The 17,661-nt window shown below is 38.6% G+C and overlaps 1 protein-coding gene across 1 annotated transcript; it reads left to right on the top strand.

The window, feature by feature from the left end:
* Window positions 1–3,369: 3,369 nt before the first annotated feature.
* On the top strand, window positions 3,370–17,226 carry LOC140992172 (phosphatidylinositol transfer protein beta isoform-like). Its single transcript, XM_073462450.1, has 12 exons — window positions 3,370–3,547; window positions 5,495–5,525; window positions 9,990–10,135; window positions 11,455–11,546; window positions 12,881–12,888; window positions 13,394–13,468; window positions 14,149–14,229; window positions 14,480–14,557; window positions 14,648–14,758; window positions 14,987–15,109; window positions 16,171–16,237; window positions 16,318–17,226. The coding sequence occupies exons 1-11, from the start codon at window positions 3,531–3,533 to the stop codon at window positions 16,210–16,212; spliced, it is 804 nt and encodes a 267-aa protein (XP_073318551.1). The 5' UTR covers window positions 3,370–3,530; the 3' UTR covers window positions 16,213–16,237; window positions 16,318–17,226.
* The last annotated feature ends 435 nt before the right edge of the window (window positions 17,227–17,661 follow it).

Here is a 17,661-nt window from a genome sequence, read left to right as displayed (position 1 = left end):
TGCCTTTATGTACTTGGACAGTGTAGCAGAGTCTTGTCTCTCAGTTCTTTCATAAGCGTGGACAAACCAATCAGAACTGTAGATATGTTAGTCCTCACTGAGCTGCACGAGTTTGTTATCTGTAAAGGAGCAACGAAAATTGTATGGAGTAAAATTGGTGCCATAATTATTTAACCTTGTGTAGTTTGATAACAAATGGGAAGAAACCTTTGGAAGGTCCAAAAAAATGTATGTACTTTAACCTTTGCCTTGAAAAATTCACAAATCATATATTTCTATGCATGTAAAATTGAATGTTGTCGAATGCACACCTTTTATCGATGTGAAAAGTTAAATCATACTGGAGGTAGTAATGAATTCTCACACTGGCAGCACATTTAAAAAAGAAAAAAATAATTTTGTCAAAGAGTCCTCACCATCACTTCGATAAATAGTGTACATTTGTTAGGTTCTTTTGCATTTCTTTAATCAAACACTACATTGTTGTATCCTCAAAGTACAAAACTCATGTAACAAGAACAGTGCTGAATCCCTTGAGCAGGCTCAGTAAGGTAGACCAGGTGTCCAACACTGCCGTGAGCAAGATCTGGAGAACAAATCTGATTTTTTAAATTTGTCAATCTTTATTTGTATGTGTAGATACAATATCACACTCGCACCCCTCCCATCAAGTGTTTTTACACTTTTATTCCTTAGAAGGTGGGGATAATTCTCCTATACTCAATACCTCTACCTTCCACATGTTCCATATAATGTTGTTTCTAAGCTCCAGCTCTGTAGTTGAGAGATACAACCAATGTAAATTACAAGTGTACATTTTTTGTTTTCACTTCACTAAACCTGATTCATATTTGCTGTTCTTCTAAAAAAAACATGAATAATTGTGGCACTAGTTTACTTCCATACACTGTATCTCATAGCGTGCTGGTGTGTCTTGTAACTAATATTCTTGTGGTTTGACATGATGTTATGACAGGCAGGTACATATATACTATGATGCAGTACTTTACTCCAGCTCTATGAATGTGAGGGATGATGGAAAAAGATTTTCATTCACCTGGCAATCCATCCTGAACTATCTCTGTGGCTTAACAGGAAATTCATTCATTTACAGATTGTTTTCCTGAAAGTCACATGTAACATCGTGATAAATGAGTCTGTGTGTTTGAGTGATGAGTTGCCAGGTGAAATCTGTTTCCCTCAAATTGGGAAACCAATCAGCACTTTCCTTCACTGCCATACCTTAAACACCCTTACCCTGTCCTCCATACCATCAGCTTCCCCGATCTCACCCCCAGACTCTTAGGATAGGGATTCTACAGTAGTTTGGTTTATTGATTGATGTATTGATTAATTGTTTATTCTCTGAAGATGAATCATTGCGTCAGCTTTTGCTTGCAAGTCCTCTTGTGTGTGATGATAGGACATGGGGGTTTTAGCTGGAACATGAACGCCTTGTTTCCCTCCCCTGGCATGTACCTTTTGTATTTTTTCTACCTACCAAGCCCCAGTTTAGTTTCGTTGTCTCTTATTAAGCTTATTTTGTTCTCTGATGTTTACGAAAATGTGAACTTTCATGGTCTTATATTGTATATTTGGTTGTCTTTTGTCTTGTACCACAGTATAGCCATTGTCATTGAAATTTCAAGTCATATTGTTTCAACTGAAAGAAAAAAAAGACAGATCAATATATGAAGCAAAATAAACAGTAATTTGTAAAGATGTGTCTCTTATTTCAAATGACGGAAGTGATCACTGTGAACACTTCTGTGATCTTAGAGAGGAAGGACAATACTTCTTTAGAGCAGCCGGGTCAGACTCTCACTGGATACTGATTCACCTGATAGATGTGCTCAAATAGAATAGAAGTTTTAGCTTGATATTCACAGTAGGTTCAAAAAGTCTGAGACCAGAAGCCAAAATAATTTTATTTTGCAATTGTTTTGAATATAGTACTATTTCTTTCATTACAAATGATAATATTAGCTAAGAGTTTGAATCTTTAAAAAGTGTCTATGAATTTCAAAATATCCTAGTACCTATTTGGTGTGTTGACCTTTAGCTTTAAAGACATCATGCACTTGACCTGGAATCAGCCCCACAAGTTTGTGCAAAACCTGCTGACTAATGTTATCTCAGCATGACTTGACTTCGTCTTCCACAAAGCTTCTTGAGATCACACAGAACACTCTGCTTTCTCTGTCTTCACGTGCCACCATAAATGTCCAATGAGGTCAGGTGACTGGAGGAAAGTCCATGACAGTCAGGACTCATTGGTCTTCTTCGGTCTTCAAGTAGTTGTTGCAAAGCTCAAAGGTGGGTTTTTGGGTCACTATCCTACTGCAGTATGATGACAAGTCAAATGATGGCTAGACTCAAAGGTTTCTAATAGGGCAGTACATGGAAATCTGAAACACTTTTCAGAAACTGGATCAGTTGAAATGCCAGAATTTCACAGTGGATGACTGGGAAAAAAAAGTCCCTGATGAATCCAAGTTTGAAATGTATGGCAGCAAAAAAAGGGTGTATGTATAGAGATGAACAGGGGAGAAGGAGGTGGTGGGCACATTCAACTTTGGGGGCATTTTGCCTCTTCTGGAGTCGACACCTGCATGGGACTGACTCCAGCCTGACTGAGGAGTAGTAGGCACTTCATTCTTCAGAGATACTACACCCTCTGAAGGAGGGGAGAGGGATTCGTACTGCAGCAGAACACACCTCCAAACTTTGGCAGAACTTTGCAAGAACTACTTGGAAGACCAAAGAAGACCAAGTGGTCCTGACTGTCATGGAGTTCCTCCACAGTCACCTGAAGTCACCCGAGCATTCTGGGACATCACAATGCTTTGGTGATGGTTTTACACAAACTTGTGAAGTCCATGCTGAAAGATTCACTTTTTACTTTAATTGTCAAGCTGATATTGTCATTTGCAGTGGAAAAAAATCGACACTTAGCCTACATACATGTGGTGTGATACATGAGAGCAGAAGGCGAACTTGTTGGGTAGTCCAGTGAACTGTCTGAGTTGCCTCACAAACAGGTTGATCCAGAGCTGAAAGAGTTTCCGCTCTTCTGGTTTTTCCACATTGGAGCGTGACAATCTCCATCAGCTTCATGCTACACACAATTACATCCGTTTAACTGGCTCATAATGACCTCTGTGTCACATGACGAGCCTGAAAATGCGGTGAAGCAGGCGATTCTGTCCGCTTTACGCCAGAGCAGGCGACTGTCACGGTTACACTTCATAGTCGAGCCACCACATTTTGTTTTTCCTTTTATCACCACGAGTATGAGTTTGACGGTAAGACTTGATTACAGTCTACGAGCTGCACTTGAACGTCACATCAGCCTACCTGAAGGCACAGGTGGGTGCCTCCTTCTCTTGTGAAGCCACGCCCTCCTCGCGCTCACACGGCGGCTTCCAGAAAGAGTGGCGTCAGTGACCGAGCTGTGCCGGGTATAGAGAGGACTTTCAGCTGTTCCCACTGTGTCGTATAGCTGCTGTTTGGACGGAGGAACAGTCAACATGCTCATTAAGGAATTGTGAGTATCTCAACTTTCTGACACCGCGTTGTTTCTTTTATTATTTTTTTATCAGATAGAAGAGACAACAGGCACTGCCATTGTCGCCAGCCTGTCAATAAAACTTACCAACCTCCCTCAAATGATTAACTACGACACCGGGAAGGAGGCCGGATTAATGATACAAAAATGTTCAATGTTCATGTTCAAAGTGTATGTGAGTGTGGCTGAGCTGCGGTGTGTGGTGGCCTCCTTGTGTTGGAGCTCCTTAGTTGAGTTGTTTGAACTTCAGCGTGAGACTCGCAGAACTCCATATAAAGTTTTCGCCATTCAAAGTTTATTGGTTGCTAGCAAAACGTACACACATGCTATGGATGCTAAGGACTACTGAGAAATGTCACAAACCACAAATGTGCCCTTTGATACCAGGGAGTGAATGAAGGAACCTCTTGATTTCTACATTCATGTAACTCCTGAGTCAGGCAGTTTTTATAGCTGCCATGTCATATGCACATCATTGCTGGAACAACATCTAGTAGCTGGCTGTCATCTGACCATGGTGCAAAGTACATTCAAAGGTACGCTCATGTCAAATTATGATAGTGAGGATGACCAGCAGAAATACTGCTCATATGGATCCTTTTTTAGTGTGACATCATGGCCATAACTTGTAGACTGTGCAGTGTTTCTGTTAGTGTACGAGTGCAGACAAAAGTACATCTGTCTCGTCACACCAGCCATTAAGTTCAGTTTAAGGCTCCTCTTTCACTCTGATCTGTTCTAATAAAATATTCAGGCCCTGCTAGACTGGCAACAGGTGGCGATTAATTGGCTATTGTATCAAGGCAAACTAGAGAAGGATACACAAACATACACACACACACACACACAAACACACACAGGGTTCCATCAACAGTTCAAGCCATATTTGTTCTCTTTCACGCTGGTGTCTCTATTGCAGTTTTACAATTTCCTCTTCCTCTTCTGTAGGTTCCTATGACAGTATGTCACTGTTAGAGAACTAACTGTCTTTCGAGTGCTAGTTATAAATCTGTGTAACTCAATCAGTCCAAATACACTCTTCAATGCTCTGATTAAAATCTATTATGAGTCAAGATTATTGCACTAAATGTGAAAAGTTGGGAAAAGGAACATATGTGCATGTGACACTCACTCCTATAGACCAGCTGATTGACCACTGATTCTTGTTTTTGCTGCAATAACTGAAGAAAATAAGCTGGTTGGTTTTCCATGTCACATATATCTAGAAGTCCGATTACTCATGTGTGTTGAAATCAAACCGACAACCTCTAAATTAAGATCCAGTTTACTCGTCATCACTGCCCAGTCTTCTGTCACTTTAAAGGGAACTTTAGCCTCGCCCAAAAAACCAACAAGGTGTGCTTGAATTGGACTTCTTAGTTGTAATGACGGCATTTTGTTATATTTTAACTCAGATGTGTGGTCTTTGGAAGATGTGGGCATGTAGGAGGCAGGGAGGGATTCATGAAAGACACAAATTAGTATGAGCATTATGGGAAATGTAGGATCCAGTGTTTTTTTGGATCCATACGATGAATCTCATATTCAGGATATTTCAGCTTCTGCTGCTTCAATTTCGACCATTCTATTATAAATCTTTCTTTTGTGACATCGTCCAACTATTCCTTTAAATTACATGTCTGGAGGCAGTTTTGGAATTAATTCACCTGCAAGTTATTTGATTCCTGACTTATATGAAATGTGATGCGTTTACTGACATGCTTAGTTCAGCCAATCTAATTAGAAGACTGATGTCTGTAAGTTAAACCTAAAGACAAAATGTTGGTATGTTGAACTATGATAATATATCCTTATCCATTTTTGTAGGTCAACAGTATAGTTATCATTGTTTTATTGTGTATTTTGGCTCTGGCTGACATATCAGTGCCCTAATTAATGTCTTCTCTCTATTTCTCTCTCTTGCAGCCGAATTGTCCTGCCCATATCAGTGACGGAAGTAAGGACACATTTGTTTACTTTTACTTTATGGTATTCGACATCAATGTAATATAAGTGTTAAATGCTAAATGGCTAATATGAATTCATCCCCTTTTTAGTGGGCTGTTTGGTTCTCACTAACTCTCAGATTGTACACATTTTCTTTTTTGACACCAAGGTTACAAGGTGATTTATTTGTCATAATACAACACAGAGTTGCAAAACAAAATGAGTTTGTGGTTCTGTCATACATTAACACATATAAATCCAGGAAATAATTCTGTTGTGCACTTAAATTTGCGTCTCTGTAAATTAAAGAGCAGCGACAAGATGGTGATGATAATATGGTTGGTAGCTTCACATTAAAAGTTCGACATCAGGTAAACACTGTCCATCAATGATGCAAACAGTCCACCTCTCCTCGTCTTGCTGTAGTCCTGCGCTCTATCATCTCTGTACATGGTTGGCCGTTAAATTGCAACAGCTTGATCTGGGATGCTGTGGTGAAGACAGAGGCAGGCACAACAATCTCTGATTTCCTTAGTCCCATTTCGTCCATTTCATTTTCCTGTAACAGGACATTGGCCAGGAGCAGCCTTCAATCAAAGACGGATTAGCATGGCTCTTATTCTGACTCTCTACCTCCCTGTGAAGGTCCAGCTGTTCAAGTTTGATGATTGATAGATGGATGTGGTTGTTTCTTGGGGATTGGAATGACTGCGGAGCGTTTAAAACAAGAAAAGACTTCACAAAGCATGGGCTTGGTGTCCTCCTGATCCTCTGTCTCTGAAAGCGCTGACACACATCCTCTTCACAGATCCTGAGTGCAGTTTGGGGGACAGTGAGGAGGGTTGAGAGGGTGGTTGGGGGGGTGCATTTATTATAAAGTTAGATCACATTTGAAGCACTTTAGCCTCCTGGCTTTGCAAACAGTTCAATATTAAACATATAATAAAGCTATGTCAGGATAATTAGTATACAATAACTACAGAGTTTTGTATTTTTTCAACTCTCTGATGGTAGTTGATAAACCTGTATAATTTTAAACTCAGTGATGTAACTACTCTTTGATTTTGCTTGTTGGAATGCTGTTTAAAATTCTCCAGGCTGCTGATCAACATATTTCAGTTATCACCATATGTGTGATCTTACTGCCTTTGGAGATGATTAAAGGCAAAACAGAGCAGCAGGGATTGTACGCATACTGCACTGAAGTGGCCACCAGTCAGTACTCTATGTGTCTGTATATGTGTTGTTGTTGTTGGAGTTAGCCACTGTCATGACTTCACTTTAAGCTGCATTTAGATGCTTGTGCAGTTGAAACGCTCAGTAATCAGGGGCAGATTTATTTAGCTGTGTTTAATGTACTATACCATTGCCAGAAACCATGTTATCAGTTTCAGACTCTTAACCTTTCCCCTCCATTAGATTTGTGTTTTATGCAAGAACCATTAAGGTTTTATTAACCTTCATCATTGCACTTGTATGTGAACCCTTTCCTTTATTACCTAATGCTATTGGCTGTCTGCATTTTAATCCAAATGTTCCATACAACACAGGACTTTGTTTTTCCATTGCTTAACACAAAGCAAGAACTGGTATTTCACTTAGTCACGTAATAACCGTTTGCTGTATGACCAGCTTTTCCTCTGATCCCTTTCAGTGTGAATTGTCGGCTGGATTCCTGTGTTAGTTAAGTAACTGTTATAGTTGTAAGAGCTGGAGTTGTATCAGATCTGAATGAAATGGGGATGGGATCTGTGGTGCAGTAGTTATCAAAACTACTGTTTGTAATGTAAGTTATGGAATTACTCAGTAATGCATTTCTATGACTTTGAGTCAGTTTCAGATGGCTTTTATCATATATTCATATTATCAAAGGTTCATTTAAAACCATGAAAATATGGAAATGTAGGTTTGTACAGAGGTAAACCTTTTCTTGTGTGTAACATTTTATAGAGCTGAAACAATTAATTGATTAATCAGTTTGTTGATCAACAGTTGAAATAGTTAATAGTTTGACAATTTGGGAAATACACAATTTTGATTTCTACTACACAGTCAGGCTAGCTGTCTCCACACGTTTCATGTCTTAGCTACGCTAAGCCAATCAGATGCTGGCTATAGCTTCATATTTATTGTACAGACATAAGAGAGGTATCAAAGTAAGTAGTAAGTAAGTGTTCCTCGTTACAAAGTAAGTAAAAGTGAAACACGTTACTGTTCATAAATTAATCATCACATTACTTTGTTAGCCCTCGCTGTAGTCACTGCTGTTTCCCATTGTCTCTATAAAATGCAGTTAACAACAGCACAATTGAAAGAAACACACTAACAGCAGCCTGCAGTCAAGTGTCTTGGGTTTGCCCAAATGGGCAGGTTTATAAAGAAAAAGCTATACGGGACATGGACACGTAATGTTAGTGCAATGAGCAGTGAGGACATTATTTTAATTTTCTCTCCCGCATGTCACAAACACCAACAACTCCTGCCTTATGGCATCTCTGAGGGGACACCCTACTTTGTTGTGCCCTCTGGTTGGGGGCCTTTTAGATCACAATGTTACAATCGTACAGGCTCAGAAGTAGATGGCTGTCGGCCATCAGTGCTGGATTCATGTGACAGAAGATTGTAACCCAGTGATAGCTGTTCTTATAACGAAGCTATAAAACCTTCATTCACAGTCCACACCTAGTTTTTGTCAGTTAATCACATGATCTGAACCAGCATGTTCACTTATTCTCTGACAGACTTGACAGACAGAACACTTTGCCTCAACATGATTAATCCAGTACTGGTGACCACCTTCAGGTTGAGGGCGTTTGTTGTTTGCAGGTGAATGTTGTGTTCCTGCCCCTGAGCTCCTAATAAAGGTCTGTGTTATGTCTGACTGTCTTTGTCTCTTAGAAGACATACTGGTTATTCACGAAAAGTCACAAGTAAGTTTCCAGTTTCCTAAGGCTGCGCATCCACAGCTACCAAAATAGGTTACCAGCCTGTAGAAGCACTCTGCCTCTGGGGGAAAGAGGGCTTGGCTTGTTACAACTACAAGACCTTTATCAAACTGAACTACAGATGGCAGCAGATGTGTCACCACTCATGTCAACAACTGTCACCTAAATTTATAAACATTTAATAACAGACAAACAGACAAAAGATATCAATCTATTTCTTCACCTGAAGCCTCAATGGACTAAAATGCAAAGAATTTGTGCCACGGACTCTTTCACTGAAGGCATGTTAGAAAACATTCCATGTTTTTTTTTTTTTTGTCATTTGAGTATTTTAGCCATAACTTCAGGGTGTGTGTGTATGTGTATGTGTATGTGTGTTTGTTTGTTTTAAGTGGCAGTATGTGGGCCAGGCAAGGCTGACAGCACAGTGTTATGAGTCAGTCTTTCCAGGGTTACAACACTCAGGAAGGGTTTGCACTATAGGGCTATGTGAGAAGGAAGAACAAGAGGAGCAAAAGTCATCAAAAGGCTTACTCTGCTGCTTTTCCACTGCTGTAGTCTGTGTCTGAGATACGTAAAGGGAAATGGTTAACTCAGTCAGTCTCATGACTCCTCTCAACAGGAGTCTTTGAACTTGTCTTTCTCTTCTGTTGTCTCTCTCCTGGGTTTATTATTATAGTATTTTTTTTATTGTGCCAGTTATATAGTATTGTAACATCACTAATGCACATATGTTTTTGAGCAATACCTAAGAACTACAATAAAACATCCAACACTGAAAATGTTGATCCTTTGATAGGATTTAGCTGAAGAAATCCTTTTAAATCCCATTTTTCAAAGTTTGAGCTGCCCATTGTGCTTGTTCACCATTTGCTGCTAAAATAATAAAGAAGCTGTGTGTGTGTGTGTGTGCTACTAAATACTCCACTATGATCAATAGCTCTTTTCTATCGTTGTCTGTCTGCCATTTGGTGCAAATTGTGTATGGTGGGCTTATCAAAACCTTTTTTTTGCTTGAGAGCAGAGGTTGTTGGCCGTAAACAATGAGCTATAAATGCTAAAATGCTCCATATAGCTAAGCTATGGCTTTGTCACTTGGATTATTTGATCTAATTTGAATTAGTTTGTTAAATTGTAAAATAAGAATATTGATTAGTGCAGCTTGTATGTCATTAACCTAATTTCATTAGTTCCACCTGTATTTTTCTTGGTATGAAAAGTCAAAGTTTCTGCTTTGGAAAAGGTATATTTATGCACAAATTTGTCATGAGTAGCATACTGTACCTTCAACCAGAGAGGGGAGCGTACCACTAAAGGGTCATTTCTTCCAAACTCTAAGAATTGATCATTTTTTTCCTGGAAAATTTCCTTTAACCCACCACATAAATTAATCTACTGTTTTGGCTCTGAATAATTTGGATGGGGCAAATTGATCAAATTCATTACTACTTACATTACACTTCATTACATTATTATTAAAGATGTATCCGTAAAGCACAATAACCATGCTCTCCTCTTTGTCCCTCCAGTACCAAGTGGGTCAGCTGTATGCAGTAGCAGAGGCCAGTAAGGATCAGACGGGTGGAGGAGAAGGTGTGGAGGTGCTTGTCAATGAGCCCTATGAGCAGGATGGAGAGAAGGGACAGTATACCCACAAGATCTACCACCTAAAAAGGTATGCAGCTCAAGAAACTGAGGATGCTAATGCTGTAAAAAAAAACTACAAAGGGTACATTCTCTTGAATTGCATCCACATTTCACTCACTTGCAGTTTTTCCTTGCATCTTAGTCCCTCCCACTGAGGATGCATGGAGAGATGCTAGAACACCATGCCAGGAGAGGGGAAATTAGTAAATATGTTTTAAGAGAAATGAAAAGTCCTTTCTAGAAGCCAACCGATACTGCATTTCTGGGGGCATGTGCTGATACTGATATTAAGGAGCAAAAAAAAGTGATATCAATATATTGGCCAATACTGTGTATGTACAGAATATATACACAAATCCACATTTTGTTTGCAGTGATCCCTCAAATGTGGTTATCAAACAATTGTGACAAAGATATGCACTGTAAGGATTGAAGGCAGGATATTTTACAGTCTAATAAACTTTACTGTGCAAAATAACCTCACTGCACCAAAAAAATTAACTTAGGTGGGAATGTATTAATTATAAATGTCCCCAAACATCTTCTCCTGCATAATGTTCTGTAAAAAAAACAAGTTTTCATATCTGCACATATCAGACAACGTATACGGCAATACCAATATATCCGTGATAGGCCAGGATCGCCCAATAAAATCGGAAAATTTCGGGCGATCGGCCAAACCCGAAGCATAGGAATTCTCAGTCTCAGATATGACTGAATGGAAATGACTGTAAATGGTGTAAAAAGTGTGTCCTGCTGAAAGGGCAAGAAAATGGGGGAAATAACAGGTCATGAAAACAAATTGTTTGTAAAACATGAAAAAAGTTGTTTGTAGTCCTTTTTATTGTGCAAATAAGTTGAACCAGATTTTTAACTCGATAGTGAATCATAAAACAAAACATTTAACCTGGGAGTGATACACTTGAGTTTAATCCGTGTTCGCCTCCGATATGAAACTCCAGTCATGATGTGAAGTATCAGATCAGTCCGATCAGCTACAGCATCCGATCAATAATTGATATCCAATAAGGGGGCCTGTTGGCCAATTAAAAAGACTTGTGTATCCTCCCTCATTGCTCCTCAGAGATTCCTACTCACTCATCGCTCCTCACTCCTCAGTACAAATACGGCCTGCAAGATGGAGGACCAGAACAACTTAAGGTTAAATCAAGAATTGAAGAGCGAGGAAATATCAAATAAGAGAATTGGGATGTATACACAATTGTTAATGTGACTTATAAGTCTGTAAGTCTGTGTTTGAATTCATTCAGCTACAAGAATAATTAGTTTTGTTTGTAATTGTGTATATTTGTGTGACTAAATCAGTGTCTGTTTGTGTCTCTGCAGTAAAGTGCCAAGTTTTATCAGTGCGATAGCTCCAAAAGGTTCTCTCATGGTCCACGAGAAGGCCTGGAATGCCTATCCATACTGTCGAACCAGTGAGTCTCACTACATACACACATGTTGGCTGACAATAAAAAATAATAAAACATTGCATACAGGTTAGCAACCCATTCTTAGTCAGTGCGTTTTGGTCCCATTGTACAATAAAGACCAACCCCAGGGGCCAAATGTAGAAACCGTGCATAAACACGAAACATGTATCTTTTACACCACCAATTTCCACGCAGATTTCTGAATGTATAACAATCTAACCCTAACCCTGCATACTGGTAAACATCTTTAACACCATGCATACCATGCACGCAGTCTTCTCAGTCTGATTATTGTGATGTTGCAAGTTGGCAAAAACGATATTAAAAGTGTGAATTAGGGTGATGTTTTATTTTCACTAAATCGTATTAGGATGCATCTATAGTTTATAAAACCCTTCAGTATGATTAAACAGTGATAACATGATAATTTTAATGATAATGATCCTTATGTAAATATACAAATAAAAACATGATCTTTATCTATGTAAATAAAGATTATTTTCCTGTATTATTGGGGAGTAAGAATCCTTCAGGTGTAACCGGCACTATGAGGGTTGTAGCTGTGCATAATGGCTGTGCCACATGATACAACTGCTGCTTTGGTGTTGTGAGAGGACATTGCCAATGTGCAGTTTAGGCAAGAGCTAGTTTTCAAGGACCGTACTGATGTTCTGGCCCACTATGATGACCGCTCATCAGCGGAGAGAGTGCAGGGATCCCCTCTCCTCCTCCAGGAGCTCACACTCTCACTGTGCACAGAGATGCGTCTCTTGGCCTCTCGCTTGAAATCAGACCACTTTTAACTTCTCCAGAGTCTGTGGCTCTGAACTTGCACCCTTCACCGCTTCTGTCACTGTCTACCGTTTCACTTGCTTCATTTTGTTGCTAAAGCCAGAACTGAGGCCCCAAATAATACTCTTTTTCATCTCTAAGTTTGATCAATCATTACATCAAGCTTACGGTCAGCAAAATTACTGTAAATTATGCTTGTGCTTGGGCTTGTGCTCGTGCTCGTGCGCAAGATTTCAGGATGGATGAGATGTATGAGGAAAAGACATGTGGGAACAGACGTACATGGGGGTTTATGCATCTGACGAAAAGACTGCGTATGCATGTTTCCCTTTTTGTGTGTACACAGATTTCTACACCTGAATACACACTAGAGTTTTATACATTTGGCCCCAGCTTTTTGTTTATAGTGCACAGTTACAGTCTGTTGTGGAATTTCACCATTGATGAGCTTGATGCTTTAAATCTGTATTATCTAAAACCTTGTCTCTCCTTCTCTTTCTGATCTATCCTCACTCCATCTCGATCCACCCTTTCTTCTGATGCAGTTCTCACAGTAAGGATTCTTTCATATTGAAATTTACAAATAGAAATTAAAATGAAGTCATGCTTTTGACATGTTTTTGAGGATAGCTAGGCTACTTATTAAGTTTTTGTGAGGATGGCAGAGTGTGAGCAAAGATAATGGAAGAAAATTGAAATAAATAAAAAGTGTATTTTATGTATAAATTATAACAAATATGCTGTGTCTTTAAATGTAGCAAATAGTCACACTTTGCGAAAAAATAAGTCATGTATAGAAATCAAAGATTTTGATGCATCAAGCTGCATTGATAATCATTTTATAATGGCACGTTAGCCCTTTGAGTTTGAATTGAAACAATTGTACGTGTGTGGGCATGTGTGCGAGCGTGTGCATGATCCGCTCACATACTGTTGGTGATGTTTATGTGCTGACATTAGTACACAGTTCCTCTCACAAACTATAATGCAATCACTTCACACGCACAGCAATTTGATGGTTGACTGACCCTATCATGTTTCTCTCCTGTTGCTTACAGAATGAATACATGAAAGATAATTTCGAGATCAAGATTGAGACATGGCACAAGCCTGATATGGGGGACCTGGAAAATGTAAGTCATGTGATCTTGTAATAGTGCGACCCAGATGTGGTCATACCTCAATCACCATATAAATATGTATACAACTGAAGAGTTGGACTTACTGGTGAGAAATCAACATCTGATTGTGATTAAAATGACTGTCCTGTTATATCACTGTGTTCACAGAACTTATAGAAGTTGTCAAATTATGCAAATAAACCATCTGTAGCAACATAAAACAGTCACATTTGTGTTAGTCTTTGCATTAAGGCAATTGTTATTCAATTTGGAAGTTGTTCCAGCTCAATTTTGTGTTTTCAATATCAGTGGTGGGCTGCCTAAAGATAACATCTTTAAGATTGAGCATCTGTTGCTCAGCTGTTACAAGTTTCAGACTAAATTTGATGATCGATGGTTTTGTTTGTCTATCAAAATATCTCAACAACTTCACTGCCATTAAATTTGGGACTAATAATCAAGGTCCCTTGAGGATAAATGTGAATTAATTTATTGGTGACTTATTGGTGTCATCAGGTCAAAATGTTATTCCTCTCCTTGAAACTCTTAACAAAAGTCCATTAAATCACTAATATGAATTTTGAATATTCCTGCACTGGCCCACCACAGTTTTCTGTTGTACTTAAACATGAAGTCTGATTTGTGTTCTTTGCCTTTTCCAAACATCTGACCTACACTTTGCCTTGCTGCAGGTACATGGACTGGAAAAAAGCCAATGGAAAAAAACTCAAATAGTTGACATTGATATTGCCACATGTCGCGTAGCTCAGAAGGTAAGGGCCAAAAATTCTGCATGTTTCTAGAGGTCAGCTCAGGTTTCATGTCAGATTCTTCCAACCAGTACCTAGTAAGCTTCAAAACTGTTTTAACATGTGCTGGGAATTGCTTAGAGTCACACTCTCTGTTTCTGCAGCAGATATATCTACTAAACATTCAGTATAATAAACCTGCTGCTTCTTAGACTACTTCATATCTATCATAACTACACTGTATGTCATTTTACTGGTTGCATTCATTCTTTAGGACTACAACCCAGATCATGATCCAACCATATTTAAGTCAGTGAAGACAGATAGAGCACCTCTGGCAGCTGACTGGAAGGTACTTCACCTCTTATCACTCTGTCACTCAAATTATTGAATTTAATTTAGATTGTATTTTTATCTTATTGATGCATCTATGTATTCGCAGAAAGAACTCCCTAACAAGACCAACTGTCCACACATGTGTGCCTATAAGTTGGTCACTGTGGAATTCAAGTGGCGCGGACTACAGAGCGTGGTGGAAAAAAAGATACAAGATGTATGACATAAATTTTTTTGCTACAAGAAGAAAATACGACTTTTGATTGCATTCTGGTGGCCAATATATGAATTTCTGCATTGATGTCTATTACTTTGCTCTGATTTGAAATGCCACACAATACTAGACATGTCCTTCAGATGATCTTTATATTTGTCATTGTAATTATTGTCTAATCTGTGCTCTCCCTCTGTTTCTCTGTCTCACTTACCTGCTCTGTCTGTCCAGATCGAGGAGCGTTTGTTCGCTAGCTTCCACAGACAGCTTTTCTGCTCGATCGACAAATGGATTGATCTGTCGATGGATGACATACGACGTATGGAGGAAGAGACAAAGAAGCAGCTGGATGAGGTGTCTGAGTATACTCTACACTGCACAAGTGCACAACTACTCACTCCTTTTCTTCAAAATTCAATTAAAAAATGCAAAAATTACAACAGAACATTTTAGTCATTAGTCATATATATATTTTAATGGCACAACAGGTTCATCATATTGCAAAGATTTCTATTTGGTAAAGTTGACAGCATTAATTAATAAATTATTCTGAAATCAAATTTGGCAACAGTCTCCACCCTGTTTGAGAATAACTTAATGAGGGGCAGGCGGAGTACTCTGCTGTGTCATTTCTCCAGCAGTGGAGAGCAACCTCTCTGCTGCACCTTTACGGGCTTTTCCGATACAACATGATTTTTGAGACGCTTACCGCTGGGTTCAGGGCATTACTGCACCCAAAGTTCAACATGAGCAGTGTGCTGGGCGACCCCTGCTCTGCTCGATTGAGCAAAGCTATGGCGGCTTTCCCTGCTAAATTGACACCCAGATAAAACTTCTGGTGTGCTGTTGCAATCCAGATTATTCATCTTAATGTAAAGATTGGGAATTATTTAAATTAGATTTACTGGAACAGTCAATACTGTGTAATTACCATCACCACGACTGTTCTCAAAATTAACCAAACCAATGGTCCAAGGTTTCACATTGAGAAGCATGCAAGAATATTACATTTGGGTGACCATATAAGTAAAAAAAAAAAAAAAAGAAAAGAAAAGAGAGCTGTTTCTTTAGCCTACTCCAGGCCAGGCACTCTTTAAATGGCATAAGAAGAGCATAGTGAAAGTTTTTTTCTGTTGTTATTGCAAGAAAAGTTTCTTATTAAAATTAACATGTTTCTGACATGTAGTAGTGAGAGATAGTTTGATATAACATAAAAAAGATTTCATTAAAACATAATTTTCCCTGTTTTTATGGGGAAGTGAGAAAATATTTTTTTCAGGGTTGCAGCAATAATTTTCTCCAGTGTTTACAATATATCTCACCCTTGTTCTGCCCCCAACAGCAACACTTGTTCTGAATCAAATAAATCAGGTATTCTTGTGCACCTCTCAGTAACACGTGTCTCCATGTCATAGATGAGGGTCAATGATGAAGTCAGAGGCATGGGAGTTGAATAGTGGTGGCAGCTGACCGGCCAACCCAGTAAGTATTAAATGTTTGTTTGGCTGAGATTGAACATGGATTAATCAGTCTACCCTAACCCTCTCTGTTATTCTCTTCAGATCACTCTTTGATAAAGGAGGATTTGACTTCATTCAGACACTGGACCTAGAACAGCTTGATTGGCATAATCAAGAATACGACACCATCCTAATAAAATTTACCTTAGTAAGAGCTTATTATTGTAAATCAATTGTGTGTATTTACTATATGTACTACATTTTTATAGTTTGCATGTTTGGGAATCACTTTCGAAGCATTCTTGGTTATGCCGATTTAGTATTCTTAAATGATAAAACATCAGGGAAAAGGTGTGGGTTGTCTCTGAGGAAACATTTGATTATACTTTTTGATGGCATTTATTTGGGTTTCATGCTTTCTCTGGATTTTGTATTCTCCAGTTCTCAGTGATTCATTGTTTACTCACCAGAGCAGGACAAATTCTCCACAATTCTTGTGTCTACAAGATAAAATACTTTTTTTTTTTCTTTTAATAATAATAATAATTGAATAAAAAACGACAGGTTTCAGTGCTTAAGAGAAAATTCTGTTAATTTCTTGATCTCACAGAGTGCATTTGCTCTGCTTTCCTGCTTTACCTGCTGTGGTTAAAGGTACCTGGAGTAACTTGATTCATGACATACAGCTTATGTTTTACGCAAACTACTCCATATTAGGGAACTTAGCCATTGGAGATATGAATATACTTTTAGAGTAGTCCGGTATGACTGCACCTTGTTGTAGCTTTGGGTTGAGGTTTTGAGTGTTGGCGATGATAATATGTCAGAGGAACCTGAACTCTGGACAGAATTAAAAATTATTTACATGTGAAGCAGTTTCTGTCTTCCAACTTTAAAAGTTTGGCCTAAATCATTGTAAGTGTTGTGCTGTGTTGAATGAAATAACCTGGATTTTCATGTCATGAGTTGTACGATTGTGTAGTATATTAAAGACAATGTCTTTGTTCTTTGCTTTTTGTATATTTGTTCTTTGTCCTTATGCTGGAAAACTACATAAGTGAAGAAACATCCTACAAACCTGTTGTGCAGACTGGAAAAGACCAAATTGATTATGGTGGGCTGCAGTCACAAATCATCACCTGAATCAGAAGAAAAGCTCAGTGACCAAAATGTTCACAAAAAGCCATGGTTTCCTTATCCATTTTAGAAGGTGTGGTGTCTTGATGTTAATGTTTTTTATATATTTTTTTTATATTTCTTGTAATTGAGTCCAATTATAAAATGGAAAATTGTTTTATTTCTACAGAAGGGGATTGGGGCCACGTGAAAAATGTATTTGGCTTCAGCATTGTCAGACATGTCAGCATTCTGACATTAAAATCATGTCATTTGTTTCATGACATACAGCAAATGATGTAAGTAAAAACTAGTGACCCTAATCCTCTT

This window comes from Pagrus major, chromosome 2 (assembly GCF_040436345.1).
Source record: "Pagrus major chromosome 2, Pma_NU_1.0".
Lineage (NCBI taxonomy): Eukaryota > Metazoa > Chordata > Actinopteri > Spariformes > Sparidae > Pagrus > Pagrus major.
The sequence above is the reverse complement of the archived record's forward strand: the minus strand, read 5'-3'. Positions and strand labels throughout refer to the sequence as shown.